The 14,972-nt window shown below is 44.9% G+C and overlaps 1 protein-coding gene across 2 annotated transcripts in view; it reads left to right on the top strand.

Moving 5' to 3' along the window:
• Nucleotides 1-14,972, top strand: part of RTN1 (reticulon 1) — a 195,352-nt gene that overhangs the window by 179,389 nt on the left and 991 nt on the right. For both annotated transcript variants that reach the window (XM_074998671.1, XM_074998672.1), the window contains 5 exons: nt 9,611-9,818; nt 10,571-10,709; nt 12,666-12,735; nt 13,172-13,218; nt 13,307-13,365. In XM_074998671.1, the coding sequence (XP_074854772.1) occupies nt 9,611-9,818; nt 10,571-10,709; nt 12,666-12,735; nt 13,172-13,218; nt 13,307-13,365 (523 nt within the window). The remainder of the gene's footprint in view (nt 1-9,610; nt 9,819-10,570; nt 10,710-12,665; nt 12,736-13,171; nt 13,219-13,306; nt 13,366-14,972) is intronic.

The following is a 14,972-nucleotide window of genomic DNA, read 5'->3' as shown; positions in this document are numbered from 1 at the left end:
AGCTAGCTGTGCATGCAAGGGTGAAGTCTCTGAGAGTTGGCCAGTTGAAGTTAAGGTTGGGGTAGGGGGTTAACTTTGACTTCAGTGAGAGCAAAGTTGGGCCCCCCCTTCTTAGTGGAAAGGGTTGCTGATGATGGATCTTCCCCTTATAATTACAGATGGTCCTGAGCCCTGACTTTTGAAATCTGGAAGAGGGTCCATATCTCAGCTTCTGAAAGTTTGGTAGGGATGGGAGGGGGCTGGACCAGTGGTCCTGGTTCATGCCCACCTCCATGTAAAATTAACATTGCCACACCTTGTGCATTCTGGTATTCTGCCCATTTCCCTTCATTTCCTTTGCAGATCAGGCAGGTTCTTAATAGTAAAATCTGGTACATAAATCTGCATGAGGCAGACGGCATTTTTTTTCTTCTATTAGCAAATAAGGCACGAGGTGGACCTTTTTTTAACCAAGGTTTTATTTCCTAGTCCTGCAACCTTTTTGGCATAAAGAAATCCCATTAATGCCAATGAGAATTCTGCATGATGGGCAGGACTGGTTCCATAATTATTGTCAGCCATCTAGTAGTACCATGTGTGGACTGAGTCCTACCACACTTAATTATATAAGCAATCCTTTTTCTCCTGAGTAATCCCATAAACCTGAGGAGGACCATTCACAGGAGTAAGGACAACTCAAGGGAGTAGGGGGTTGCAAGATCTGACATTCATTCATTGCATACTTGTTGTCTTGTATCTCTGTCTGTATACCTGGAAACCCCGGACGCCCTATCATTTTGGGTATTGGCACCCTTACCACTGGACTATCCACTTATGTGGATTCCCTCCTCAAACCCTTATGCCACCAACACTTCCAGCTATCTCTGACATATCGGACACTGTGTGTACTGACTTTCCTACAATCCAGGAAACCCTAACTCACCTTGACTCTCCCGCTTGTCGTCCACTGCAGCCAAGGAGGGATGTCTGTCTGTCTTCCAAAGCATAACACCAAGTGACTAAGCCAGGGACTGAACACCCTTACTCTGAAAGGGAAGGTAGGCCCTTTTGGATAGAGATAATGCCCAGTATTACCAGGCTACAAACCATGGGTCAGGGTTGAGAGAGCCAGGGTGACCTCTCTGGCTTATTGAGAGCTGACACAGGTGGATCGTCAAGAATGTACTGCTCTGGGGAAGAAGGGTGATCTTTGTGATATGGACCTCTCATCTGAAGGGCTGTAAAGCAAGGGAAAATTATGGGATCCAGAGAGCTCCAACAAGGACTGAGGGGGGGAACCTTATAAAAATAGCAAAGACACTCTGTCAGCTCTGCAGCTCAGAGCAGCAGTCTTCTGTGGTGTGCCAACATTCTCCAGAAGTTGCATCTGTCTGTATGGCAGTTAAATACAGATGACAAGGAAGAGAAGTAGGGAGATGACCAATTGGCACAGAATGATGTGATGAGTGAAAAGCTTGAGTAAGTACCCTTTGGCTATGCTTAGGACCTGGGAAAATCATCTGTTCGTCCATGCACAGTTGCACACCATTGGCCAGATGGTCACACTCCTGTTATGGGAGGAATCCGCTGCTTTGCCAACATGGATAAATGTGTAAGTGGAGCTGTAGCAGTGCCCTCTGTGGCCCCCGGTTGAAATTCTGGCCCCAGTGAGGTCAATAGCAGAACCCCTACTGATGTCATTAGGGCTAAACTGTCATCCCATTACACCAAGGTGAGAATCTGACCCGTAAGATATCACAAGCTAAACCATGGAAATATTTTTTGGCATTTTGAATTAGTCTGTGTTTTACTAGAGCATAGGAGCGACTTTAATACCATTGTAACATTAAGGCTTGTCTGACCTGGATGATGTTTCTAATGTGCTTATCATGATAGTACCAAGGCATCCAGTTTTCAGAGGCCTAAAAATTAATTTGTAGGAAGTCGAGATGGAGTCAAACCAAAACTTTGAGAATTCATGCCTGGATCTGAGCTTCACAGCTGGACCTTGGTCTATAATGAACCCCGCCCAACCCAACCCACTGAGCTGAATCTTCCTACCATCTCTACTGCTCTGGGGCTCAGGCTTTACTTTAGTAATAAATCATAATTGTCCAATAAAGCTATTAATTAGCAAGACCTTCATTGTAGCATTCTGTTTCGCTAGCTTTCCAGTGTCTCTAAGCCACTGAACAATTAGGCTGGGGCTACACGAGAGAGTTTTGTCGACAGAAGGGGCATTCTGTCAACATAACTCAGGGAGTGCCAGCACACTTAGGCTACATCTACACTAGCCAAAAACTTCAAAATGGCCATGCAAATGGCCATTTTGAAGTTTACTAATGAAGTGCTGAAATACATATTCAGTGCCTCATTAGTACGTGGGTGGCCGCGGCACTTCAAAACTGACGCGGCTCACTGCCGCACAGCTCGTCCAGACAGGGCTCCTTTTCGAAAGGACCCCAGCTACTTCGAAGTCCTTTTATTCCTGTGAGCAATTGCTGGGGTAGCAATTCGAAAAGGAGCCTCAACTAGACGAGCCGCGCAATTTCAGTACAATTTCAAAGTGCCGCAGCTGCCCACATTCTAATGAGGCACTGAATATGTATTAAAGTGCTTCATTAGTAAACTTCGAAATGGCCATTTTGAAGTTTTTGGCTAGTGTAGACATAGCCTTAAAGTATTGTCGACAGAGCCTTGACAGACCTCCTCATTTGCTTTGACAGTATTTTCCCTCAAAAATTTGAGGCATAACAATCTCTCACCAGAATACTGTCCACAGATGTGCTGTGTGGACACTTCTGTCGACGGAGAGGACTTCCGGTTGCTGGGCAGCCCAGTTTGCAGAGCTGCCATTCTGCTTTCTGACACCAGAGGGCAGTGCAGTCCGGCTGCTCTCTGTCGACAGAGCAAGTTGTGTGTAGATTCAATGCTGGGCGACCCCCTTTGCAGAGCTGCCAGTCCACAGTCTGTCAGCTCTTTCAGCAGAGCAAGCTGTGTGTATATTCACTCTGTCGACAGAGGGTTTTGTGAGACCCTGTTGGCGGTAACTTCTGTTCACAGATGCTTCCACTGTAGACATAGCCTTAGTGTTTGTATATGTGTATTGAAATTCTTTCCCACATTTCTTATCTGCAAAAGTGGTACCCAGGGAAAGGTGAGTCGTAGGCCCTGCTGCTCCACATCCCTATTTATGGGTCCTATGGTTATGGTGCTCAAATGTGAGAGAGTGTGTCTTGTGATGCCATCTGCATGCTGAGGTGTGAATGGGCTTGTATGTGGTCTTCCTCTGCTGTGGGCCATTCCTTATGCTTGTACGCTAGCCCAGGACTTTTACAAAGATTCCAGTGTTAATAAAACCCTAGGAAAAAAATGCTACCTTCCCACATGTTCACTGTGTAATGGGGATGAGGGAGGAACACTCAGGCAACATTCTGTATGATGCATTCCTTTTCTTCTTGCTCCTCCGTGTCTCTCTATGGTCAGGCAGAGGCCAGAACTCTGTCTTTTCAGAACTCTCCAGAAAACATTGCCCAGAGTTAAACCTATTGGCTACATCTACACAAGAGGCTTTTCCCAGCAAAACTGGGCTTTTGTCGTGAAAAAATCGCTGAGTGTCTACACACAAAATGCGCTTTGTTGATAGTTTGTTGAAAAAAACCTGGCACATCCACAGGCAGCGTTATACCTCTCCCTGTTCAGGTGTAATGCCTCCCTCGACGGTGTTCTGTTGACACAACAGCTGTGTAGATGCCCCAGGGCCCTTTTGTTGACAGACGGTGCTTCCGGTTCACCAGGCGGCCCTGTTTGCAGAGCTTCTGGTCAGCTGTTCTGTTGAGAGAGTACCAGGCAGTCTAGCTGCTCTGTCGACAGAGTGGATTGCTCTTTCAGGTTGCTTTTACGTGTAGATGTGATCTGTGGAGAGAGGTTTCTCTGGGAAATCCCTTCCGACAGTGAAATTTGCCGACAGAGGCTTCTCCTGTGGATGCGGCCATTGCATGCAAGCCCTTGCTAAATGGCTATTAATAACTCATAGTCAATTTTGGGCAGTTGTCCCCGATGCTTCCCCACACCAGCTGCCCCGTCAGTGAACCTGCATGTAAGCTTTGGTAAAACTTTCAGTAGTTGAGCTCACCCATCAAAACGCATTCCCCGCCGATCTTTTCTCAGGGATGATTTCTCAGGCTTCACAGCACGACCGTAATACCTGGTCTCTTCAGAGCTGAAAAATGGCAGCGCCCCAGCCAGTCCTTTCAAACGCCTCACCACCACATGAGCAAACAAAGTCTGGGGAGCTCCACGGTCAGCAGTATTCCTGTCCTTGAGTTTATAGCTAACTCACCCTCTCAGTGGCTGTTGAGCTGAAGCCCACTGCCTGTATCTAACCTGGTGCAGGGCATGGGAGCATCCTATGCCCTGGATTGCTATAAGGCTGTCCCTCCAGAGGGCACCATCTTCTCCCTGAACAATAAGAAGTCTTGTGGCACCTTATAGACTAACAGATATTTTGGAGCGTGAGCTTTCATGGGCAAAGACCCGCTTCATCAGATGAATCTGATGCATCTGATGAATCAGGTCTTTGCCCACGCAAGCTTATGCTCCAAAATATCTGTTAGTCTATAAGGTGCCACAAGACTTCTTATTGTTCTCGAAGCTACAGACTAACACGGCTACCTCTCTGATACATCTTCTCCCTATAACTCAGCTCCATCAGACAAGAATTCACAAACCTCGCATCATAGTGCTGCCCTCATAACTCACTTTCACAGTGACTGAGTCCCAGTGTAAAGCAGTTAGCTGGTAGCCTGAGCAACTTGCATGTTGCTATGCAGCCTCTAGGGGAACAATGCCAAGTATCCCACCCCCAAACACACCTTCCACCAGCTCTCCCAAAGTTCCCCAAAACACACCAAATGGTACCTTAGCAATGCTTCCCTATAAGGAAAGTTGGAATAGCACTGGTGGATATCCACAATGGAACAGGGATCGGGACCCTCGCAGCAGTCTCACTTCTAAGTCCTATGTCAGTCAGACGCTGTAATCTCAGGACTGTCTTTCGCACTTATATGTATAACCTCACCTCCTCTGGCACTCTGGTTCAGCCCTTAGAGGTTGGTAGGATGTGACTTGCCAGGGCGGTTGCCCACAGTGGAAAGGTAACAGTACAAAGCCCAGCAGATAACTGGCGTATCCTACCTTGTTCTCATCAGACGAGTAACCAGCTAGGATTCATGTCCCTGCCCCCTGGAAGAACAAAGTCAAAAGCTGCACCCTAAAGCGTGCACGTTACAACTGCATCAGAAGGAATGGGAGCATAGGAGATTTTCAGACTTGAGCAGTGAGGTACCTTGTTTACAATAATTCATCCTGTCATTGCAGAATTGATTCTAATACATTTATATATAGGAATCCTCTCTGACAGAACATTCATCCTCTGTCCCCATGCCCTTCTTTTCCCCTTAAAACAATATTTTTACAAAGAAATAGTATGTGTGAGTTTGAAGGCTCAGGGACATCTGGCATATAATTTGATTAAAATTATGTATACTCTGGATACAATTTTGGGATGTCCTTCAGCTGTGTAAGATAACACAGGCAACCTGGGGATATGGCTATACAAATGTTTTGGTGACCACACAAACCCTGAAAGCTCTGTTCTCATGGGTACCATGAGGTCATCACAAGCCTTGATGAACGTGCAATGTAAGACAGCTCACAGCAGTTCATTCATGCTGCTCATCCCTATCATCTGTCTGCCTCATTATGCCCATGTAATACATCTGGGCTGTATATGGAGTATCTTCTAACTAGGGGGATGCTAGATGCCTGATAACAAGAAACGTTTTCCAAAAAAAGCAATGGTGTCTTCTGGGAGAAGTTTTAGGCATTGTATCCAAGAAACTTGCTCAATGGGATGAAAGTCACAGGCGACTGGCAGTACTTCTGGGGGTTTTTTTGGTGAACTTAGGTTTAACTTGCTCTGCCTGAGAAACAGTTCCTAACTATGTCCATCTGGAATTGCTGCTACGAAGTTCACCTAGTTGGATTGCTAGTACGTCTGTCTGGCAGAGAATGGAGAAGTCAGGTTAGCTTAGTGAGATGAAGTGATGTTTAAAAACGAGGGCTGAGAGTCCAGTTAATAGTCTTAAGAGTTTCTTCTCTCAACCTTAAGGTTCGTGTTACTTGAGTTATGTTTTACAGCGTTCTCCTGCCTTCATATCTAAACTCAAAATAATGAACCAGCTGGACTCTAAAAGTAAACGGCTATTAAGTGTGATTCTCCACTGAAAACTCTTTGAAGAGAGTGATAACACTGATTTGTCTTAGATTCAGTCTGGCCTTAATAAGGAGAGAGAAACAGAGCTGAACTTGAGGTCATTTTGAAAAATCACAGAGTCCTTTATACCTAAAATGAGCCCCCATTGAAGCCTACTAGAATTAATACAAAGATACTGGAGTGAAAGTAGTGTCGCCCTTGTTACAATAAATTAAAAAGCAATCATCAGGAGCTACCGCTAAACAGCTTTTGCATATTAACAGCTGAGGTTAGAATTGGGTTTCCAAAGGAGTATTAGTGAGTTAGTTAGGTCTTCAAATCCAGTTAAATGGAATGCAATTTAATGCCCGTGCTCTTAAACACCATTGAAAACATCATCCTCATATATGAGGTGCATTGTTGCTTGTCACTTTGTCTGTTTATGATCTATCAAATTGGGCTAAGCATGTGTGTCTCTCTGATCAATTTACCTGCAAATCACATATCAGTGGTCTAGCATGCCACAAGCATCTTACTTCATGTATATTCCACAGGGAGTTCTCAGAACCCTGCAGCTGTTCCCATTGCTTTAACCATTCAGCTTCTGTTCTTTCCCCTCACAAAAAGGTGTAGTGGTCCTGGAAGGCCCTGTGTAGCTAGGTGAGAATCTAATCCATTTCTAGCCCAGGATAATACTGGCTACATGACAGCACACATCCAAGCTGTGAAGTCAGATTTGGTTAATTAAGGAATTAGCTGCTGACTTGGGGGCTTAGCTTCTGCTAGTATAAAATGACTCAGATTCATTTGTTTTTTTTCATGTTCCTATAATTCTTCATTCCCTACTTACCTGGCAGTGTTTTCTCGTGGTGGGCGGGCATACTGCTTCATCCGCAGCTGAATGTACAGGCACAACGCTGTGAGCAAGGCAGCCAGCACTTGCACTTCATTGGTTTCCAGAATATGAATTAAAATATGACGTGAGAAGGAACATAATGAAAATGTTGCACAGTGGGTTTGCATCAAACCCCTTATGATGTCCCTAAATAGCAGTTTTAGGAATGTTTAAGTATAAAAATGAACAATGGGCTTCAAATAGTATCTCCCTTCCCAAGTCTATGTTGTTGTTGTCTAATCAGAGCTCTGCAGGTGTAGCACATGCCTAGCAAACACCTGTGGTAGTGAATCTCCTTAGTTCTATAGACAGCTCACATATTTTCACCCAGGGGAATCCATTGCTTCTTATCTGGACACAGGGCAAGGAAGGTCACTTAATCCAGCCCATTAGGCCCCAATCGTGCATGTGATCTGACACGTGAGTAGCCCCACTGAGTTCAATGGGGCTGTTCCTATGCAGAAATGTGTCAAGGCTCCAAACCAGGCCCAGCCTGGGCCCCATGCTCCAATTGAAGACAAAATCCACTGGCCAGGCCAGGCAGGCAGGCAGGCTCTGATCCAAACTGAATTCATACATTTAGAAATATGGAAGGTTCTCTTATTAGGGGTTTATATAGGGAATGGACTGGAAAGTGAATAGCATTTGAATTTAAATAGCTATTTTTGAACTCAAGCTCAAAGTACTTCAGAATACTGAGTAAGAGTGAGAATGGTAATGTTACTGAGTAATAGTTCACTCAGCAATGACTCACATCTCTTTGGGTAAGATAATTATAGCTGAGCAAATAATTTGCAATTAATATTTTATGTTATGAATTTTACCTTTTTTTCTGTGTATGAATTTTCTTTGAACAGATCACAATTTTCCTGAATTTGATCTTTATTCAGCATTATTCCACAGCTAACATGTATAAGTAACGCTTGACCTAGAGCATACTCAATCAGTTCATCGTAAATAGGAAATGCTTGTGAAATTAGAGCTGGTTTTGATTGGACATTATGTCATATGGCACGGTTCTGTTCCCTCATTGGATGAATGCCACTATGAGAAGCAGATTTCAGATCTAAATATTTCAGACTGTAAATCTTCCAGGAATATTCAACAATCTTTATTTAAATTTTGCTTTTAAGGTGAATTCTTGTGTTAGTAAAAGCATGTTGCTGTAAAGTATGTGGAACATAAACAAAAATGGGTCCAAGCTGGCTAAAGTGAACTTTCAAAGGTGAAGATGTATTTGCACAAAACATTTTTCAAAACAAAACAAAAAGCAGTCAACACAAAACATTTTTCAGTGTTTGTCCTGCTCACATTAAAACCTGTAAGCTGTATGGTGAGACAAAGTTGGCTAAGTTTCTTAAAAAGTGTAATGCTTATCTTCCAGCTGGATACTCACCAGGCTATATAAGACATTATTAAAAATGTCTCATCAGAAAGATGGCTCCCTAACAATGTAAAAATTAGAGCTGACTTTTTGTTAGTACACCAGAAACTAAAAAATATTGTGGATTTTTAATAAAAATCAAAAATGTTCAAGGAAAGCAGGCATTTTCATGACAAACTTTCATTTAGTTGAAAACTCAGCCATCCTTTGAAAACAGTTTTGATGGGAGGTTTGGACTAGCCCTAGTGATAATGCAGAGCCCTGCATAGAAGGATCATAGTGGAGTAAGTAATGCTGGCATGAGACTCAAACATATGATAGTCTGGTTTAAGGGCAAAAATGCTGCCCATTAAGCCATCGTGATACCATGATATGGAATATTATCCCTGGTTTTGATCTTGTTTGCAGCTCAATATTTCTGGACTAACACCGCTGATGTCAAAAGGGAGAGAATCGTTTGTCCCTTTGGAAAGGCTACACTACAAAGTAGTGAAGGAGTGAGTCCTAGTTTGTGTACACATAGGGCTTGTCTACACTTGCTCCCAACTTCAAAGAAGGCATGGTAATCAGAGCAATGGGAGATTACTAATGAAGTGCTGCAGCTACACACATACCAGCACTTCGAAGTTTGATACTTCGAAATTGCCTCAGGGGAAAATTAGCTTAGTGAAGTGCTGAGTATTTCCTGCCGCACTTCATTAGTAATCTCCTGTTGCCCTGATTACCAACCAGGCCCCTTTCAAAGTTGGGGGCAAGTGTAGACCCAGCCATAGTTGTGCAGCCAGGGTAGCACAAGCAACAGCCGCCTGGCTTAGCGATGCCACATACATACTGAAGGGATGCAGGTGGGTTTGCCCTTGGTAGGCTTTACCCATGCTACTGCTGCCTGTGTTATCACAGCTACGCTACTACTGATACTCAGGTAGCTTTGCTGAGTTAGCATATGTGCATGCAAGTGGCCAGCACACCCTAGCTTGCAGTACTGACGTAGCTTGTGTTTCTTTGCAAAAGTGGTTGGTCACCTGAACCTGCCACGGTAGCTTGTTTTGAAATCATCACAGTGCTAGAGTTTGATTGATTTTTTTTCTCTTCTCAGCTATTGACCTGTTGTACTGGCATGACATCAAGCAGACGGGGATAGTGTTCGGCAGCATCTTGCTACTGCTCTTCTCTCTGACCCAGTTCAGTGTGGTCAGTGTTATTGCCTACCTGGCACTAGCTGCGCTCTCCGCCACCATTAGCTTCAGAATCTACAAGTCAGTCTTACAGGCTGTGCAGAAGACGGATGAAGGCCACCCCTTCAAGTGAGTGCTTTGCAATCTTTGCTAAATCGTGTTGTGTACCCTGCAAAAGATCATTGGTCGTGACAGAGTTCCGTGTCTGTCACAAGACCATAGACATGGCAAGTTTCTTTTTCATAATGTGGGGGGAGGAAAACAATCACCCCTCGTGTGGAAATGGGGGCAAGGAATCCCTGGTTTCCAAAGGATCCTAAAGAGAGCCCTCATGGGCAACAGGAAAGGGATGAGGAATGGGTGAAAACAAGGCAGCACAACGTTGGACAGAGTGAACCATGGTAGGTCCCAAGGGACACACATCATTCTCCCCTTCTTTCCTAATGAGTTTCAGAGAGGAAGCTAATATGGCCTGAAATTGTAATATCTTTTCCACTTGGACCACTGAGGTGCTGAACTTGAAGCTCTCTGAGGGTCTGGATCTATCTCGGGGGTAGGGTGTGTGTGTGGAAATATCTCTTATGCCCCATGGCAAGATGTAGTTGGAAGAAACACAGGAGGAGCCTTGTCAAGTTGCTGTCCCTTGGCCTCCTCCCTTGAATTTTACCATTGGATGAGGCAACAAGGCCCATCATTATCCGAGGAGGAAATGTCTGGGCAGAGGGTTATTGGTATTGGTGGGTACTGGTAGTGCTGTGGCTGCTACAGCTGCAAAGACAACGAGCTTCAGGGTGGTAGGGACCAGCGGAAAGAGGGAAGCTCAAGAGTAAATGAACTGCAAGCTTGCCTGTGTTGTATCATTGGATCTGTGTTTCTGGCAGAGCCTACCTGGAGATGGAAATGTCTCTCTCACAGGACCAGATTCAGAAATACACAGACTGTCTCCAGTTGTACGTGAACAGCACAGTCAGAGAGCTGAGGAGACTCTTCCTTGTCCAGGACCTGGTGGATTCTTTAAAAGTATGATTTTCTTAACCCTTTCAAATCCCATTGAAGGGGAGAGGTTTTACAGAGCTGGACTTTCTTTGGTTTCCCTGATGATCATGCCTTGGTGAAGCCTAGATGTGTGTTACTTTGCACCAGTGGTTCCCGACCTTTTCAGTAACACGGCGCACTTCAAGGACACAGACAATTTCATGGCACACCCACTTATTTAGGCTGAATCGATTGCTCATAAATGTCACATTGACTTACATTTATTACGGTTACGGTCTTCCTAGAGAGGTTTGCAACACAGCAATGCATACAATACGCTAAACAGGAGCCAAATGCATTAATGTTTCAAATCCACCACAGAATACACTGTCTTAGACAGTGAGCACAGACACATTCTCAAAATCTGCTCAACGCCATGCTAGGCATGGTGAGTAAATGAGTAACCACTGAAAGCAGCTCCCCTCCCCACTGGCCCATTGGAGCCAGGATATAGCATTTAAACCACATTCCAGCCCCAACAGGCTCCTGTCCTCCCTCCTTCTCTCCCCCTTGCCACATCAGGGAGTGGAGGCAGTCTCCCCGTCAGCTTGTTCGGGCCAGGAAGCTGCATTTATTTAAGCTGCCTCCTGGCGTGAATGGAGTCCTGCAGGGTCAACATTTCCCCTCACAGTGGCTCTGCAAAGAGCCACCATTGGTGGGCAGGTTCATGGAAACTGACGAATCCCGCGCCAGCTGGGACTCAGGCCGCCTTGCTGCTTGAGCCCCAGCTGGTGTGGAGTTGTCAGTTCCCTGCCCCCAACACCTGTGGCTCTGCAAAGAGCCACAGTGAGGGGAAACATGAAATTTCATGGCATGCTTGGACAGTTCTCATGGCACACTGGTTGAAAAACACTGCTGTGCAGTATAACGGTTCTGCTCTCATTCACTCTCTCTTTTTTTATTAACAATTTTCTGTACACTAGTGATATAACATTGCAGATTGGAATTGAATTATCCATAACATGAGCATTATTAAAGATGTTGGGCCAGATCTTCAGTGGATGTCAGATGGCATAGCTCCAGTGAAGTCAATGGAGCTTCTCTTGCTCTTCTCTTGCAAGTGTCTCTTACTCTCTTACTCTCTCGATGAAGCTGGCCTAGAGAGTGCTTTGTTTTCTACCATACTCCATTGTGTCTGAAAGGTACTTGGGGTTCTGCTGTCAGCACAGTCACCCCTAGACTCCCTGGAACACTGTGATACTGGAATGTGATTTTGCACCTCTTCCTTGCCCTCCAACCCATCCCATTCCTCCTCTCTGTCCCTTCCCGCTACAGAAGAATGTCCCTGATATTGCTCAGCCATTATAGTTATTTATTTATTGTTTCAGGAGTGTCCATAATTTTGGTAGGTGGTTCCAAGCACCTCAGAACAAAGAAACCCTCGAAAAGAGGGTTATTGGGCCTTGGGGTCTTTTGAAAATTTTACCCACAATTCCTGCCTGAACAAGTTTACCATCTAAGGCGTCTATCATGCAGTGCAATCTGTGCAGGAAGACCCCTCTCTTCAGTGTGGCTCCATGTAGGCCCTGGGCTCTACTTATGCTGAGCTCATTGCAGGATTAGGCCCTAGACCCAGGCAAAAACCCAATGAGGAGGAGGAGGAGGAGGAGGAGAACTGCAAGGAGTATGGTACTGAAAGGAAGGATGGACTTATGCAGAACGAAGTGGGGTTTCTCTTTCCTCTGTGCCCTTCTGAAAAGTTCGCAAGGGTTGCGGCAGGGCAGGGAGGTGTTGCAATGGTTTTGAAAGTTCTTGAAGAATTTAAGTCACCTCCAGCAGATGTCCCTAGTTCCTAAGCATGCTGGTATTCTAGTTAGTTAAGTGAAAGTAATGTAATAATACTAATGTGCCCATATGCTGGCTAGTTAAATGAAGCCATTTATTTCTGTGCTGACAGTTGGAGTGATTGTCAGGAGACCTAATGACTTGTTTTTAATTCAGTTTGCAGTACTAATGTGGCTGCTCACTTACGTTGGAGCTCTCTTCAATGGCCTGACTCTTCTGATCATGGGTAAAGATGATTGTTTATTTCAAGATCTGTTCTTAAATGTATATTAACTGGAAATTTCTTGTTTGAAAAACCCCACAGCCCTCTCCTCTCCCCCACACCGGGTTACCTTCTGTCTCCACATTTAAACAATTGTCTTTGTTCCACGCACTAATACATATTCATCTGTGTTTCTTATCCTGTTGTCGTCTGATATCTATCAGCCACTTGCTGTGCTTAGTGGCTTCTCAGCTGCTGGGTATATAGCAACGATAAATTTCGCATCTGGAAGATTCAGGCAGGGTTCACTTTTCATATAGATTTTTCAGTTATCTCTTGTGAGAAGTGACATCCTCTGCTTTTGCCTTTTCTTTCAAGAGCAAACTAGATAATTCTTCATGTTTTCTGTGAATGCCAACCTCAACTGCAGAAATTTAACACTGTGCATTTTCCCCCTCAGCTGTGGTCTCAATGTTTACTCTACCTGTTGTATATGACAAGTATCAGGTAAGTCAAAAGATGGTATGTTGACTATTGGTCGGATTGTCTGCGTTAATGGTTCTTGTTTTCCAATGTCCTGTTGATCTCTTTGCAGGCACAGATTGATCAGTACCTGGGACTTGTGAGGACCCACATAAACACGGTCATGGCAAAGTGAGTTGAGCAACAGATTTTGACAAGAAGCGTACCTGAGGTTCAGTGTCTCCTCAGGGCACATCCGTGTGTTGGGGGTGGCATGGAAGGGGGTCAAAAGCAAGGAACTCTGCTACTGCCTACCAGACCTTTCTAGTACATAAGGGGAATGTGCCCAAAGCCAGGGGTGGAATCATGCCCCCCCCACAGCCATCTTTTCTCTCTCCTTCCCCTGAGTTTCTTACATAGACTGGTCAGGGAGAACGTGCTCTTGGCTCCCTTTTCTTACTGCCCAGCCCCATTGGAGACAATCCGGCCCTTCATACTCTGGACATATTGCATCCCCTCTTTGTGGCTATTGCTGATCAGAATGAGCTCACCTGGTATTGACGTGGATTGGTGAGGTGCTTCTGCAGAATGCTGTTGTCATGAGCAATCTTCTTGTGAAAGACAATTTGCCATCTGTACATACAAGAGTGAAGCCCAGAGGTGACTCATTCTTATGCCTCATGCGCTAAAGAATTAAGATTCATCCATGTGCAGAAAGAAAAGGGGCATGAATGGAACATAACTGCTGCATGGACTTGGTCATGGCCCTCTGCACAGGGAAGCTGTTGCCCCAAGATTTAATTTGGGCACTAGGGCTTAAGACTCAACTCACAGAAGCTGTGTCCACACTAGCCTCTTCCTTTTGGAAGGAGCATGGTAATGAGCGAGATCAGATGATGCTAATGTGGCACTTCCATGAATATGTAGTGCCTCATTAGCATATTGGTAGCCACAGTGATTTGAAAGTGCCACTTTTGAATTGCGTGCTGCCCATGTAGACAGGGCCTTTCAAAAGGGCCCCCCAGTCTTCAAAAGCCCTTTATTCCTATTTGGTGTTAGGAAGAAGGGGCTTTCGAAGTCCAGGCGGTGCTTTTGAAAGGTCCTTGTCTATATGGGAGGCACATGATTCCAAAGCAGCACTTTCGAATTGCCATGACTGCCATTATGCTAATGAGGCACTGCATATTCATGGCACTGCCTCATTAGCATCTTCCGACCTCACTCATTACCATTCTCCTTACAAAAGGAAGGGGCTAGTGTAGACACAGCTAGGGATAAACCAATTGTAGCCCTTATGGGAGTATTAGTGTTTGGTGTGACTTAAATAGTTAGAAAGCTCCAAGTTGCTGATCTGGCCAACAGCCTCCTCTCTCCCCAGCCACTGACCAGGATTCCTTAGGGTCATGAGCCCACCGGCAAGAGACACTCTGATCTATACTCTTGAGCACTTGAGGTCTGTAGTGTTCTAGAGATTGGCCAGACAAACCGAATCCTGGCTCAGAGCATCGCTGGATTTTGGTTATGTTAAAAATCTGGATCCAATTTTTGTATTTTAACATTATCTCTAGCTTTGTTACAGATAACAGGATATGATGGAAAATCTAAAGAGCAGCAAGTTCACAGAGCATATCCTGGGTATATATGATCTGTTAAGAACTTGACTGCTTACTCCTGTGTTCCTGGATACAAAATCCAGTTGGCCTATGTGGGCATGCTCTTTTACCACTCCCCGTTTCTTTCCTGAGCAGGTGTGTGATATAACTCACAATCTGGCCCTCTTTGTCTATTATCGTTATGTA

This window comes from Carettochelys insculpta, chromosome 6 (genome assembly GCF_033958435.1).
Source record: "Carettochelys insculpta isolate YL-2023 chromosome 6, ASM3395843v1, whole genome shotgun sequence".
In the NCBI taxonomy this organism is placed as follows: Eukaryota; Metazoa; Chordata; order Testudines; family Carettochelyidae; genus Carettochelys; species Carettochelys insculpta.
The sequence above is the reverse complement of the archived record's forward strand: the minus strand, read 5'-3'. Positions and strand labels throughout refer to the sequence as shown.